Source organism: Artemia franciscana, chromosome 1, assembly GCF_032884065.1.
Source record: "Artemia franciscana chromosome 1, ASM3288406v1, whole genome shotgun sequence".
Classification (NCBI taxonomy): Eukaryota; Metazoa; Arthropoda; class Branchiopoda; order Anostraca; family Artemiidae; genus Artemia; species Artemia franciscana.
The window spans coordinates 52,801,802-52,817,817 of NC_088863.1; the positions used below are offsets into that span (position 1 = coordinate 52,801,802).

The 16,016-nt window shown below is 34.1% G+C and overlaps 1 protein-coding gene across 1 annotated transcript in view; it reads right to left on the reverse strand.

The window, feature by feature from the left end:
• Positions 1–16,016, reverse strand: part of LOC136031308 (cullin-5-like) — a 97,122-nt gene that overhangs the window by 60,778 nt on the left and 20,328 nt on the right. Inside the window, exon 3 of the mRNA XM_065710768.1 lies at positions 9,969–10,175. Within this exon, the coding sequence (XP_065566840.1) occupies positions 9,969–10,175 (207 nt within the window). The remainder of the gene's footprint in view (positions 1–9,968; positions 10,176–16,016) is intronic.

Sequence of the window (16,016 nt, forward strand, 5' to 3'; positions counted from 1 at the left end):
GTGGTATTGATCTTAATACTGATTGTTTTTCCCATGGACAATTGTACGTTGCATGTTCGAGGGTCGGTAAACCTGACAATCTATTTATATGCAGCGACAATTGGACAGCGAAGAATGTTGTATATTCGCAAGTTTTACGCAGTTAATTTGTATTGTATCTATCTATCTATCTATCTATCTATCTATCTATATAAAAACGAGTTGTGTGTATGCATGTTTGTTTGTTTGTAAAAAGAGCGTTTGCATATGACGTCGTTATTAGTACATAAGGCTTTGTATATGCACAGACAATGGGAAAGCCAAGAATGTTGTATATTCGCAAGTTTTACGTAGTTCAAAACACATATATAAATCATAAATCAATCTATATTCATAGGTGGTACACAGGGACACAACTACAATGGCGCGTAACTAATATGGCGCGTAACGACTTACGCGCGCGGGGGGGCTTGGGGGGCGCAAAACGCCACCCCAACAGCTAGTATATATATATATATATATATATATATATATATATATATATATATATATATATATATATATGTATATATATATATGTATATATATATATATATATATATATATATATATATATATATATATATATATATATATATATATATATATATATATATATATATATATATTTATATGTATGTATGTATAGATATATATATATAAATATATATATATATATGTATATATATATGTATATATATATATATATATATATATATATATATATATATATGTATATATATATATATATATATATATATATATATATATATATATATATATATATATATATATATATATATATATATATATATATATATATGTTGTGATTCCTCGGCACGCTTTCTGTTCTTACTTTCTCTATCAGCCGCAAGCCTGTTTTCTTGCTGTTCTTGTGATTCCTCGGCACGCTTTCTTTTCTTACTTTTTCTATCAGCCGCAAGTTTTTTGGCATAGACTCTTTGAGCAGCTTCCTCGGCTGTTGCCATTGTAGGTTCTTCAGTCATTTTACAATGAAACATTTTTCCGTCCACGATCTTCTTACAATTAAAAATTTGTCTTTTGAGCAGCTTCCTCGGCTGTTGCCATTGTAGGTTCTTCAGTCATTTTACAATAAAACATTCTTCCGTCCACGATCTTCTTACAATTAGAAATTTGTCTTTGAACGATTTTCTTAAATACCTTGAATGACGTCATCTTCATAACAAACATGACGACAACTAACTTCATGACGACATGATGACATGACGTCCCCCAAACATCTAGTTGGTGGGGGCGCTTCGCGCCCACCCCATGCCCCCCCCGCGCGCGTAAGTCGCGCGCCATTGTAGTTGTGTCCCTGTGTCCCAGCAGTGAATATAGATCGATATACATATGTTTTTAACTACGTTAAACATGCGAATATACAACATTCTTGGCTGTCCCATTGTCTGTGCATATACAAAGCCTTATATACTTATAATGACGTCATATGCAAACGCTCTTTTTACAAACAAACATGCATACGTACAACTCATTTTTATATAGATAGATAGATAGATAGATAGATATAGATAGATAGATAGATATACATATAAAATACAAATTAACTACGTAAAACTTGCGAATATACAACATTCTTCGCTGTCCCATTGTCGGTGCATATAAATAGATTGTCAGGTTTACCGACCCTCGAACATTCAACGTACAATTGTCCATGGGAAAAACAATCTGTATTAAGATCTATACCGCATTTTTCTAATGATTGACCTTGAGCTTTGTTGATGGTGATTGCAATTGCTAATCGAATTGGGAATTGCAATCTTTTAAATTGAAAAGGCAGATCCGTTGGAATCATGGGAATGCGAGGAATAAGAACAGCCTCACCCTCAAAAGACCTTGTCAAGATTGTTGCCTCTATTACGTTTTCCATTGTTTTTTTTTACGGCAAGTCGCGTGCCATTGCAAAGCTTTGGTGGGTTTATATTTCGTAACAATATTATTGGTACGCCTATTTTTAGTTCTAGCACGTGTGGTGGAAACCCTGGGAGATCCAGGGAATTTAGAAATCCAGATGGATAATTAACCGCTTCATTTGGTTCCAGAACTGTGTCGACTGACTTGTAAAGGACTGCCTGGTCTCGAGTCTTGGTCAAAACAATATTGTTGATTTCGTGGATGTCTATATTTTTGGCTGCAAGAATCGCTCGTTCACTTAGCCATTTATGATTTTTATAATTGGTTAGAATATTCGGAAAACTTTTTCAACCAATTCATTTTTTGGACGTCACTAAATTACAGAATTCAGCAGGTAGTTGTATACGTCCTGAAATTGAGTCTACTGGGAGCTTTCCGTTTCTAATTGCCAGCAATTGATCTGAAAATGTTTGACCAGAGTCATCGTTTTGCAATCGGACACGCATATTTGTAGTTAATTTTAATGTCTTTATGTGTGCCCATAAACGATCTGATTACGTCTGCCCCGAACATCAGATAATCAGCTAGCTAACTAAGTCCAATTTATCCTATGATAAGTCCTTCACTAAGTCTCAGCTGTCTGTACAGCTATGAAAGCGATGAAACTTACATAATCCCCTTTTATAACTATAGCTCGTTCTTTAACTGAACTAAATTGATCCTTTATGCAACATTCTTAATCCCCATTTATTAAGGACTATACTGATCCTTTATGTAATTTTTTCTTTACTAAGTTTCAGGTATATCCGATGAAATCGTAACTTTTAGTTACTATGTGTCGTGGTTTGTTCTTTACTAGGTTTCAGCTATATCCGATGAAACTGGGACTGAAACTAGTCCCATTTATAATGAACTATTTAAATCCCTATGCGTTTCGTATATTATTCTGTCGAAAGATAAGCGTGAATAAATATTGCAATGACTTGTTACGTCATATATGATTACAGCCTATGATTATGACGTCATTCATCAAGCTTGCACAAGAAAATGTAGTTTTTTTGTAATAATATTTTTTGAATATATTTTTTTATTACAAAAGGCACTATATGTGACGATTTCCTTTCAAATGAGCCACTCAAAAGGTCTCTATGATATTCCAAAGCTCATCTATCTTGAGAGAAAAAGAAAAAAAGATGCCGTTGATGCAGAATATCGTAGTTCAAGCAAATTATCTTGTTTTCAAGCCCATGGGTTTTCCCCGTTATTCAAGACAAGAAGCTGTAAGTTCCTCCATAGGGTTTCGGACAATACGATTCTAATCGATTGTAATACTTTATTTTTCAATCTGGCTCTGTTTTTAGGAGTTCTGGGCTATTGTATTTCTTACTATGGGACGTGATCGTCTTTTAGACTTCGTTCTTTACTGTAACAACTTGGATTATTTTCAGTCCAATGGATTTTCCTTGCTATTCAAGCCAGGGGATTTTAATTTTCTTTTATAAGTTTTTCAGATAAGGCTGTTCTAATGGTGGTGTATATTATGTTTTATTTGATGTTGATATTTTATGTTTTTATCTCTTTTTTTAAAGAGTTTTTGGCCATTTTTTGCTACGATCGGACATTTTTCGTCTCTTAATAGGTTGCAGCTAACGTTGCACCTACAATTTTACTAATAAGGGCTTAAACAGTTCCTTAATTGCATTTTAATTTAATATTTCAGTTACGGGTGGTAGAGTTCGTTCTTCACTATAAAGTAAGAAACGAACCTCAAAGACTCAGGCAGCAAACCAAGTCCAATATTAGCAAATTTTTCTAAATGTTTGTTTTTCTAATGATCGTCTTTTACTATAAAATATTTCAGTTACTCTGGGCAACAGTTTGTTCTTGACTACAGAACCTTCTTTTCAAAATTAAGATTTATTACTATAAGCTAGAGGTTAAAAACTCTAGATTTCTTAGATTTTAACAACAGGCTAAAAACCCAGATTGCAACCTGATTTCATCTTTTACGTTCAGCTTGTTGTCTGTCAGAACCAACGATACGCACAGTGGCGTAGTGGGCTCAAATTTCTGTACCAGTAGGCATCTGAATGTAATATTTTTAACGTACATGGAGAAACATTTAATTGCCACAAGATATTGAACGCATTTAATACGTATTTAGCGTTTGCCTTTCCTGTTCTCCTTAAGACAAAGTCCATCAAAATGATCCATATAAAGGGGTATAGCACACAACCTGCTTGACTCCTTATTTAATACAAGACAAGCTGCTAACCACATTTCCTACCTTAACCGCAGTAGTATTATTCTCGTACATAGCACAAATCACTCTAATGTATTTGTCTGTTATACCATATAAGGATAAGACCTTTGCTAAAGCTCTTCTATCAACAGAATCGAACGCTTGCGCATTTACTTTCAATTAAGAAACTTGTTTTCTATTTAATTTCTGTACGTTTTTCAACTAATGCAGGTTCAAACTTTGCTCACCATGCATGCGAAATAGAAGCAAAATTTGCAAATTAATTTTGGAAGATTTATTCCTTATATGAAGGGTTGTCCCCTCCTCTTTACCTAACTCTTCGCGCTAAAGCTATTAGCATTTTTAAAAAAGCTTCCTATTCACGGTAAAAAGCTCCCATGTTTCAGTAAACGCTCTTAAAATATTGGGACAAACAGTCAAAATTTAGCATAAAGACCAAAGTAGGGGGAGAACCCTTCATATATGGAGGGGGAAACCCTCCCCCTCATGGAAATCTCCTTTATTGAAATCGGTTTCTCCATCACTCCAGAGATAACCCATTCCATGGAAATTATTTCCCACAAATACACGTGGAAATAGCCCACGGATAATTTCGCTGGAGCATCTCCACATGAAAAATTCGCTAAGACCGTAATGCTTCTGGGCCGGCACTGTTGTTTTTAACAATTTAGAATAGATTGGGTTTGAGGAGGAGCGTGCGTAGCTGTGTTAACCTATAACGGCTTGGTGTTGCGGTGAGTTATTAGTAGTAGTAGTAGCAGCAACTAAGCGTGCTCCATTGCGCTTACACTCTTAAACATCTAAATTATGCGTATACATGATTATCGTATTATTTTTTAGCTTTCAGTAATGGGATTTCAAAACTGCCGCTTCAATTGAATTAAGAAATCCTAGTGTGAATTCCATTTATCCTTCCTGTTTACGATTCAACAGATTCACAGCTTTTATAGCATTTATATTGTCCTGGGAGGTGATCCAGGATCTTTCCTTCTTTTTTTTCTTACTTCTTTGTTGAGCGCTAAAACTACTGTTCCTTCATTCCACTGTAATTCTGATTCGCAAGGCAATTTCCAAATACTTCCTCAATTAATCTATCATTGGAAACCATATCCTCGGGTAATCCGATTTAACTGAAGTTATTTTTAGGACGATATTCATTTCTCAGTTCCAAAATACAATTTACGAATGACTCCAGTTCAGGATCAACACGCATGGTTTTTTTCAGACAAATTTTCTAAATATTTCGAGAGAAGTTTTTGAATAAATCGAGTGTTTCATGCTAGGGAATTGAACAAGTATGCACAGACTGAAATCACCTAAAGCAACTAATATTTTCTGTCCAAACGACCAGTTTAGATTTGCCATAGATCAAAACAGCTGATTAGTGTTTGGTAACATTGGTGCATTATCCATAGAGAAAATATCAACTTAACTGATTCTATAGATTTGTTCGAACCGGATTTTAGGCTGGAAATTAAATTATGAAAGCAGAATTTTCAGGCCAAAGGTTTTGTGCATTGTTATACGAAAAGCAATAGGTTGGATACGATTGCATTAAACGTCATACATTTTACTTTGCGATTTTGACCACAAAGAATTTGATACAAGGTTTTATACACGACTACTGGTACAGCCTGATCCATCTATGAAAAATTTTGCTTCTGACAAAATTAGAATCATAGGCTGCCCATAAAATACTATTCACAATTTCTATCTGTTTTCCTTGTAGAAGCCGATACACACGCTCTCTGGTAGTAGCTGACTCGTCAGAATTTTAAACACCAATGATTCAGTCATCTTGCTTGCAGAATAACTGATTTCGAATCTTTCCTACAGACCCTTTGGAACGAAGAACATTCGCACTAGGTAAGGCATTTTGAACAGGGCTGATATTTCCAGATTATATGTCCATTATTTATTGTTAAATGTAAGGTCATTACCTAGGCAAAAATTTTTGTATGGTGCATAACGAATACTATTGACGGTAAAGCGATCTTTAAAACTGGTTGTATCCTTCATATGAAGGATTCTGGATGGAATACATAATTTACTTCGTATATTCGACTTATGATAGGCAATCGACGGATTCGTTATTTCCCTGTACTTGTTTTTCCGTCCTATATAAAATGTTCGGGTATTTACAAACATTAGTAGTAATTCAGGCATGTTTGCGTTTGTTTCAACACCTGGTTATATTGAAAACATGCTTCTAACACTGAATCTTATCGTCCAATATCAACCAAATCTTCTTGGGCTTGGTATTGACCATGGATATAATATGTTGAATTTAGTATTGACCAGGTAAATAAATATTCAAGGGTTGGAAACCATGACTCTTTATTTGGATATCATGGCCAAACAGTCACCAACATCCTTCCAAACAGGGTTTTGATTCATTAAACATCAGACCACGCTGATTTTTGACAACCTTTATTGAGGCGTTATCGTGTTTTTTGCATATGTACTTATACAAATATTTAACCGGAGCTATCCAGCCAACATATTCGACATTGATGTGACATTGGAGTTTCTTTCAGTAAATATGTATTGCATGTTGCCATATGAGAATTATCTTGTGTGACTCAAAGATAATCTTTGACTCTTCGCTATACAATAAGATCATGTAAAAATTCTTCTTTATTACTTTGGTCGAATTTAAGGTCATAACTACAACATCTTGGTTTTTCACTATCCGCTATAGATTTAACTTCTTTGAATTGCACTGGAAAACCAAAGCAGCACTGCAATCTTGCATTTTGATTAATAATGTATCTAGCACTTTGATAAAGCTCGACTATGCACGATTCATGAATCTTCCTCTTTAACACCACTCTTGCAATTCAAGGCCGTCAATATTTTGTGGAACTCAAATTCATTTGAGGAACTCAGTAGCGAGCGGGTGACGTCGTACGAATAGGTAAGCCAATTCATTTGGAAACTGTAAAGATGAAAATGCAATTCGACCATGCAAACAGCAATCTCAAAACAAATTAACTTTATTTGCTACTCTTTCTCAGGGGAAATGGAGGGCTTCGCAGTGAATACAAATAACAATACTGGCCCTAATGGCATATAATTGACACTTGCTTTGTTTAAAGCAGCTTTGTAAGTTAGCACTGGGATCTGTGCCATAGCTTTTTGCCATTGAACATTGCAGCGATGTTGTTCTTCTAGTCACAATTTTGTTGTGTTTCATTCTCGTTTGCAATTCTTTTTTACACGTGTTCTAACCGCCTGTTACGTTATGTATCATCTTTTCTATGATTCATTGTCATGCTTGTTTGTGTATGTCATCTTACCGCCGATTTCCTTAAACATAATTTTCGTTTGTGATTGGTTGTGATAATCGTTGTCGCATGTCTTCCAACCACAACTTTCGCTGTGCTTCACTTTCGTTTTGCGTTTGTTCTTATTCTTGCCTTCACTTGTCTTCTAACAGCAGATTCATTGCCCTTCATTTCGTTTTTGATTCATTTTGATTTTTACTTCTGTTTACCTTCTAACCGTGGATTTCGTTGTGTTTCATTTAAGCTCATTATTACCCCAGACATTTTGTCCATACCCTTTTTTTAGCTTTCCAAATTGGTCTTGTCGCGTTGGATGGTCCAGGTTGTTGAACAAAAACTTTTTCTGGAGAGGGCACAAGAGTGCGGACAGCAGAATGGTGGACATTTTTAAAAAATATTTTTTTCTAAATAAAATCAGAACTTAGCGAAAACATACCCTAGATTAAGAATTGTTGGTAAAGCTGGAACAAGTGGACTATAATACCTTATTTTATCTAAAAAAAAAAAAAAATAACCAGGGCCTACAGGGTTCTACATCTTTCAACTGAAGAAATTTGTTGAGCACAATTTGAATGCTAGTGACATTATTCAAGTTTCGAATCCGCCAGTTTCTTTCGGGACATCCTTAAGGTATCCCAAAAGAAGCTGATGAATAAAAAAAATCACAACTTGCTTAATTCGTCGATCTTTTTTTCAAAGCAATTATAGCTATCCTTCCAAAATCATCACGAGTCATAAACCACCAATGAGTGAATATGGATGATAGTGTAGTATTATCAGTTTAATGAGCCAATTTTAAAAACTAATAGAAAATTCTATGCCACTGCCACTTTAACACAAGAAATTCCTCTAGTCTCAATGCAATTAAAGCCAATTTGGCTTGATTCCATCAGTAAGGATTTGTCTATGACCTTTCTAAATGAAATAACCAGGTCCTTCTTTTTCGAAGATGAAAAATAAATTAGCCACCCTGCTTGCCAGATCTCAGCTGTTCAGATCCCTTCCTTTGGGGTTAGACCACTGAGTGGGTATATACAAACAAACCTGTCACAATAAATGCCCTTAAAAATAACATAGAGGAAAAAACCAAGGCCACAGGCCATGAAACATCAATAAATGTTCTCGCCAATGCCCTAAAGAGGTTATAACAGAGGTGAAAGAAAATGGTGGACAGTTTATTCACATCATTTATTTTTTATTTTTTTATCTTCTCACAAGATCTGTTTGTGAGTTTAACAGGGTTATTTCAATGCAAGGTTCCTTAGAATGACCTACAATGCTGGCTAATTGGTTAGTGTTCAGAAACTGTGGTAAATATAGATATAGCACAGAAAAATATATAAACAATCCAAAAACGTTGATAAAACGGCTTTCAATCCTGAAGCACAGTATGTCTATCACCAGAAAAAAAAAATCCTGTTTCAAAACATTTTTCTATTATTCCTTTACTCTAGCAACTAAGTCAACATGGTTACAAAATAACGTAGGCAAGAAGCTACTTGCTATGCATGCTTTGGTTGTTTAAGTTAACAGTTACAATTCTGCAAATTTTGAAAAAGATCTTCAGATAGGCCAAATTCACAAGATAGTTCTTTTGCTTTCTGGAAGATTTCATCAAAAATTTTGAACAGTTAGTTTGTCTATAATTTTGGTTTGTATACCTTGAATAACACTGTTTGCTCTAGAAAAAAACTAATTTTAACGCTGGCAGCTACTCAGAAAGAGATTTTGTGGGACAGAATTTTTTCCTGCTGAGTAGAGGTAAATAAAAATGTAAACTCATAAGTCTCGAATTTGATTTCAGGTCCACGGACCTGAGTTCTCAATTTTGCATGATTAGAAGTTTTAGTATTAATAAAACAGACCAAACATATCTATTTAGTAATTTGCTCATTAATCAATACTAGAATGCCAATCTTGCTGTAAATGATCAAAACTGCAAGTATCTACAGATCATAATGATCAGAACTTTAGATTGAAGCATCTAATTAAGAACTGCAAACTGTTTCTTTTTATGTCTTGGGTTTTTTTTTACCATAATAGCAAAGTATTCTGTCTCCTCAGTCTGTTAAACAATACGGTGCCTTATTTTTGATTCAAACGATCAAAATCTAAATCATTTTGGTCTTCTTGACTTGTTTAATGTCTGGGCCTTCTTTCTAACTTTAGTAATAGGGTTCTTTCAAACTGATAAATACCCCTCAGAATTTCTTGGAAGTATAACTGGTTTTTTTCTGAAAAAAAAAAATAAAAATTTTCAAAATAAATGTTACTGTGCCCCCTATATTTTTTGCCCCCCCCCCCCATAAATTTTGAATAAACTTTTTGGGGGCATTTTTATAAAAATATTTTTTGGGGGATATTTTCACTAAAACATTGAAAAAACAACAAATTTGCTCTCCCAAGATATTGAAAGCATTGCTTGCAACCCAACCATAATTTTCCAAATCGACATTACTGAAGACCATATGTTAATGGACTACTATACATAAATATATACGTACTATTTGAGCCTCTCTAATAAACGTCATGATTTCTTCTTGGAGAGCCTTGTACATTTTATCTGGACTTCTTTCATCCCAAAGACACACCCGATGCACTTCCCCAAATAAATCTTGCCATTCTGCTCTTGATACACAATCTTGTCTCACCAGCTTCGAGACTGTAGGCTGCATAATGGGCCATCTCTCTTCAAAAAGCAGTGGCTTTTCCTGTTAATTAGTAGAAAATAAATACCATTACTTATTTTAGCCTGTTACAAATAGCCTACCAATTAGAAATTCTGAGATGCTAATATATTGTTGTCTGACAAATAAGGATGCATTTTATGAAAAATTATAAAAATTATATAAAAATATATAGGGTCTGTTTATATAATATATATATATATATATATATATATATATATATATATATATATATATATATATATATATATATATATATATATATATATATATATATATATATATATATATATATATATATATATATATATATATATATTAGCTGGTTGGGGCGCTTCACGCCCCCCAGGCCCCCCCGCGCGCGTAAGTCGTTACGCGCCATTGTAGTTGTGTCCCTGTGTCCCACCTGTGAATATAGATATATATATATATATACATATATATATATATATATATATATATATATATACTAGCTGTTGGCGCCACCCCAACACCTAGTTGGTGGGGGCGCTTCGCGCCCCCCCCCCCCAAGCCCCCCCGCGCGCGTAAGTCGTTACGCGCCATATTAGTTACGCGCCATTGTAGTTGTGTCCCTATGTCCCACCTGTGAATATATATATATATATATATATATATATATATATATATATATATATATATATATATATATATATATATATATATATATATATATATATATGTTTTTAACTACGTAAAACTTGCGAATATACAACATTCTTTGCTGTCCCATTGTCTGTGCATATAAATAGATTGTCAGGTTTACCGACTCTTGAACATGCAACATATAATGGTCCATGGGAAAACAATCCGTATTCAGATCTATACCTCATGATTCTAATGATTGCCCTTGAGCTTTGTTGATGGTGATTGCTAATCGACCATTCCCTGAGTCGCCATCGTCATTTATATATCCCCCTGTGCACCCCGGCGTCCCCTTTGTAGTTATGTCCCTGTGTCCCGGTCGTCGTCATTTATACTCCCTGTGTCCTGGTGCTTTGTTGATTGCTAATCGAACATTCCTTTTGTCCCGGTCGCTTTCTCTTTGAGTGTCGTCATTTATTTAGATTGTCAGGTTTACCGACTCTTGAACATGCAACATATAATTGTCCATGGGAAAAACAATCCATATTCAGATCTATACCTCATGATTCTAATGATTGCCCTTGAGCTTTGTTGATGGTGATTGCTAATTGAACATTCCTTGTGTCCCGGTCGTCATTTATATTCCCAGTATCCCGGTCGTCATTTGTGTCCCAGTGTTCCCCGTTTATTTTTTTTTCATTGGTTTTGACCTTTTTTTAGGTTTTGTAGTTTTTTTCTTTTTTCTTTTTAGTTTTTTTGAAGTTTTATCTTTTTAGTTTTTTATTTTTATTTATATTTTTTTAGTTTTCTTTTTCTCCTTTATTTTTTCAGTTTTCTTCCTTTTTTTAGTTTTTTAGTTCTTTTAGTTTTTACCTTTTTTAGTTTTTTTAGTTTTTTAGATGAAAATTTTTTTTAGTTTTTTTCTCTTTAGTTTTTTATTGGTTTTTAGCTTTTTTTTTAGCTTTTTTAGTTTTTTTTCGTTTTTTCTTTTTACTTTTTTTTTAGTTTTTATCTTTTTTATTTTTTTTATTTTTATTCTTAATTTTATTAGTTTTCTTTTTCTCTTCTATTTTTCAGTTTTTCCCTTTTTTTTAAGTTTTTTTTTAGTTTTTAGTTTTTTTAGTTTTTTAGTTTTTTCAGTTTTTTTTAGTTTTTAGTTTTTTACCTTTTTTAGCCTAACCAGGATTTGAGCCTGGGACCTTCATTCTCCGTTCTGACACCCTCTCTCACCGAATGACTACTCCAGCATGTTCATTTTGGTGTTTTAAATGGTATATTATTAACCAAATTAATGTGTTTTACAATATACTAAGCATCGTATAAGCAAAAATGACGACAACTAATTTCATGACGTCACCCGACACAGAAACATGACGTCACCTGATCCACAGATCCACAGACAGACAACTTATTTTTATATATATAGATATATATATATATATATATATATATATATATATATATATATATATATATATATATATATATACTAGCTGTTGGGATGGCGCTTCGCGCCACCCCAACACCTAGTTGGTGGGGCGCTTCGCGCCCCCCCAAGCCCCCCCGCGCGCGTAAGTCGTTACGCGCCATATTAGTTACGCGCCATTGTAGTTGTGTCCCTGTGTCCTACCTGTGAATATAGATAGATTTATATATGTGTTTCAAACTACGTAAAAATTGCGAATATACAACATTCTTGGCTTTCCCATTGTCTGTCCATATACAAAGCCGTATGTACTAATAATGACGTCATATGCAAACGCTCTTTTTACAAACAAACAAACATGCATACACACAACTCGTTTTTATATAGATAGATAGATAGATAGATACAATACAAATTAACTACGTAAAACTTGTGAATATACAACAGTCTTCGCTGTCCCATTGTCTGTGTTGCAATCTTTTAAATTGAAAAAGCAGATCCGTTGGAATCATGGGAATGCGAGGAATAAGAACAGCCTCACCCTCATAAGGCCCTGTCAAGATTGTGGCCTCTATTAGGTTTTCCATTGTTTTTTTTTACGGCAAGTCGCGTGCCATTGCAAAGCTTTGGTGGGTTGATATTTCTTAAAAGTATTATTGGTACGCCTATTTTTAGTTGTAGCACGTGTGGTGGAAACCCTGAAGGATCTATGGAATTTAAAAATTCAGATGGATAATTAACCGCTTCATTTGGTTCCGAAATACAAATTAACTGCGTAAAACTTGCGAATATACAACATTCTTCGCTGTCCAATTCTCGCTGCATATAAATAGATTGTCAGGTTTACCGACCCTCGAACATGCAACGTACAATTGTCCATGGGAAAAACTAATCAGTATTAAGATCAATACCACATTTTTTCTATGATTGACCTTGAGCTTTGTTAATGGTGATTGAAAATGCTAATCGAATTGGGAATTGCAATCTTTTAAATTGAAAAGGCAGATCCGTTGGAATCATGGGAATGCGAGGAATAAGAACAGCCTCACCCTCAAAAGGCCCTGTCAGGATTGTGGCCTCTATTAGGTTTTCCATTGTTTTTTTTACGGCAAGTCAAGTGCCATTGCAAAGCTTTGGTGGGTTTATATTTCTTAAAAGTATTATTGGTACGCCTATTTTTAGTTGTAGCACGTGTGGTGGAAACCCTGAAAGATCTATGGAATTTAAAAATTCAGATGGATAATTAACCGCTTCATTTGGTTCCAAAACTGTGTCGACTGACTTGTAAAGGACTGCCTGGTCTTGAATCTTGGTCAAAACAATATTGTTGATTTCGTGGACGTCTATATTTTTGGGTGCGAGAATCGCTCTTTCACTTAGCCATTTATTATTTTTATAATTTTTTAGAATATTCGGAAATACTTTTTCAATCAATTCATTTTTGGACGTCACTAAATTACAGAAATCAGCAGGTAGTTGTATACGTCCTGAAATTGAGTCTACTGGGAGCTTTCCGTTTCCCTTTGCCAGCAATTGATCTGAAAATGTTTGACCAGAGTCATCGTTTTGCAATCGGACACGCATATTTGTAGTTAATTTTAATGTTTTTACGTGTGCCCATAGACTCTTTGAGCATCTTCATCAGTCATTGTAAACTTAAACATTAATAGATTTCTACGCGAACATATGTCTTATATAACTTGAATGACGTCACCTTCAAAGCAAAAATGACGGCAACTAATTTCATGACGTCAGCCGAAACATGACGTCACCTGATTCTATGAAACGTATTGCTCAATAGACCTTTTCTATTCGCAGCTTTTTCTTGTTTATATCGACTAGACAATTTGAATGGAATCTTTTCGCGGGGAAAGCGTTTCCCGGGAATACTGGAATAGCGCAACAGATAATTTCCTCCTATCTTTGTTGTTCTCAACGAGCAGACTCTGATGAAAGACATAAAAGCCTCTAGCCTCTATTACTCTCGGTGAAATAACTGGCATTGTAAATATAATAATTGGTTTTTATTTGGAGAGTTTGAATGGGCGCAATCAAGGAATTGTGGTCAAATCAAGACAAAACACGAACACTCTAGAAGCTGACTAAGCTGCAAGCAAATTTTGAAAAAAATACCTTGGATGATTGTTTAGGAGGATATTTTGGAAAAATTACTTAGGATTATTGCTCATGATGTCTCTCAAATGAACACAACTGCATCCATGGGGGGGGGGGTACTTGGTTTGAATCCTACTCCAAAACATTTCTCTGTAAATTGGTCTTGAAAATGCAGGCGAAAAAGAAAACCCTTTATTTGAGGCTGTTAAACAAAGTTCTTAGAATCCAACCCTCTTCCCCTTCATTCATTTGTTGGCAATCAAGGAATTTGGCGTCACGAAATCCCTGATAGGGAAATAAGGGAAACATAGGGAAGTTGTGAACATTTTTGGAAAGAGCCTAGCTCTGAGTATACAATTGAAACGAATGTCTTTTGATAGCGACAGTGAAAAGAAAAAATGTTAATACAAAAAAAAAAAAAAAAAAAAAAAAACAAAAAAAAAAAAAAAAAAAAAAAAAAAAAAATGATGGAGATTTGTAGTAATTATATTGATTTTAAAAATAGATGTAAAATCTTAAGCCAAAAATTGATATCAAGAGGTTTTTCTGCAAATAAATTAACTTGGCAATTTAAAAAATTTAGTTTTCATTATAACGAACTTTTAAATAAATATCAAAAGAATTATCTAGAAATACTTAAAGAAATTTTGAACTAATTTCGGAGGTTCGAGAAATGTTGTCACAGCGCCATTTATTTTGAATTGTGTTTCTAATTGAGCAGATTTTTTTTAAAAATTAGCCACATGGTAAAGATGAATTCTATAATTGTTTAGTTCATTCAGGTTTTTTGCAATGTGTTAATATTTGTGATTTGATAAAATTTATAATATTTAGTTTACCTATTGTTGCTAAAGGGAGGGATATATTAACAAGATAAGCTTGTTTTGGTTTTACTTGGTTGTTTTACATTTGCTGTTTTTTTTTCATAGGCATGTATTTTGGGGGTGATCCCTGACGCGGGGATGCCATGGATATTCTGTGGTAGCCACAACACTTTGCTGGGTAGAGAATTTAGAGTGGCGAAACCCTATATAGGCCAGTGTATTCTCCTGATGAGCCCTTATGTTGGGTGTTGCCTCTGAATTATTTGTCTATATTATTTTTTCTATTGTTCGGTAAATGACGACTTATACTTATTGACGACATGACTGCCTGTCCATGGATTATTCTTTATGGTTGATTGTGTGTGGCTATGCTGTTTGACCTATGTGATTGTATGGATGAGTAGGGTTAAGGCCTCATTCAAGTGCTGGTCTATATTAATCACTAATTTAGGAAAACAGTCTTCCTTTTCTCCTTCTGTCTCTCTTTTTTTTTTTTTTTTTTTTTTTTTTTTTTTTTTTTTTTTTTTTTTTTTTTTTTTTTTTTTTTGTGTGTTTGTGCTGTAGCATTGGTGATTTCTCTTTTCATGATATATATATATATATATATATATATATATATATATATATATATATATATATTTAACTACATAAAACTTGCGAATATACAACATTCTTGGCTGTCCCATTGTCCGTGCATATAAATAGATTGTCAGGTTTACCGACTCTTGAACATGCAACATATAATTGTCCATGAGAGAAACAATCTGTATTCAGATCTATACCTCATCATTCTAATGAATGCCCTTGAGCTTTGTTGATGGTGATTGCTAATCGAACATTCCCTGTGTCCCCGTCGTCATTTATATATCCCCCTGTGCCCCCCGGCGTCCCCGTTGT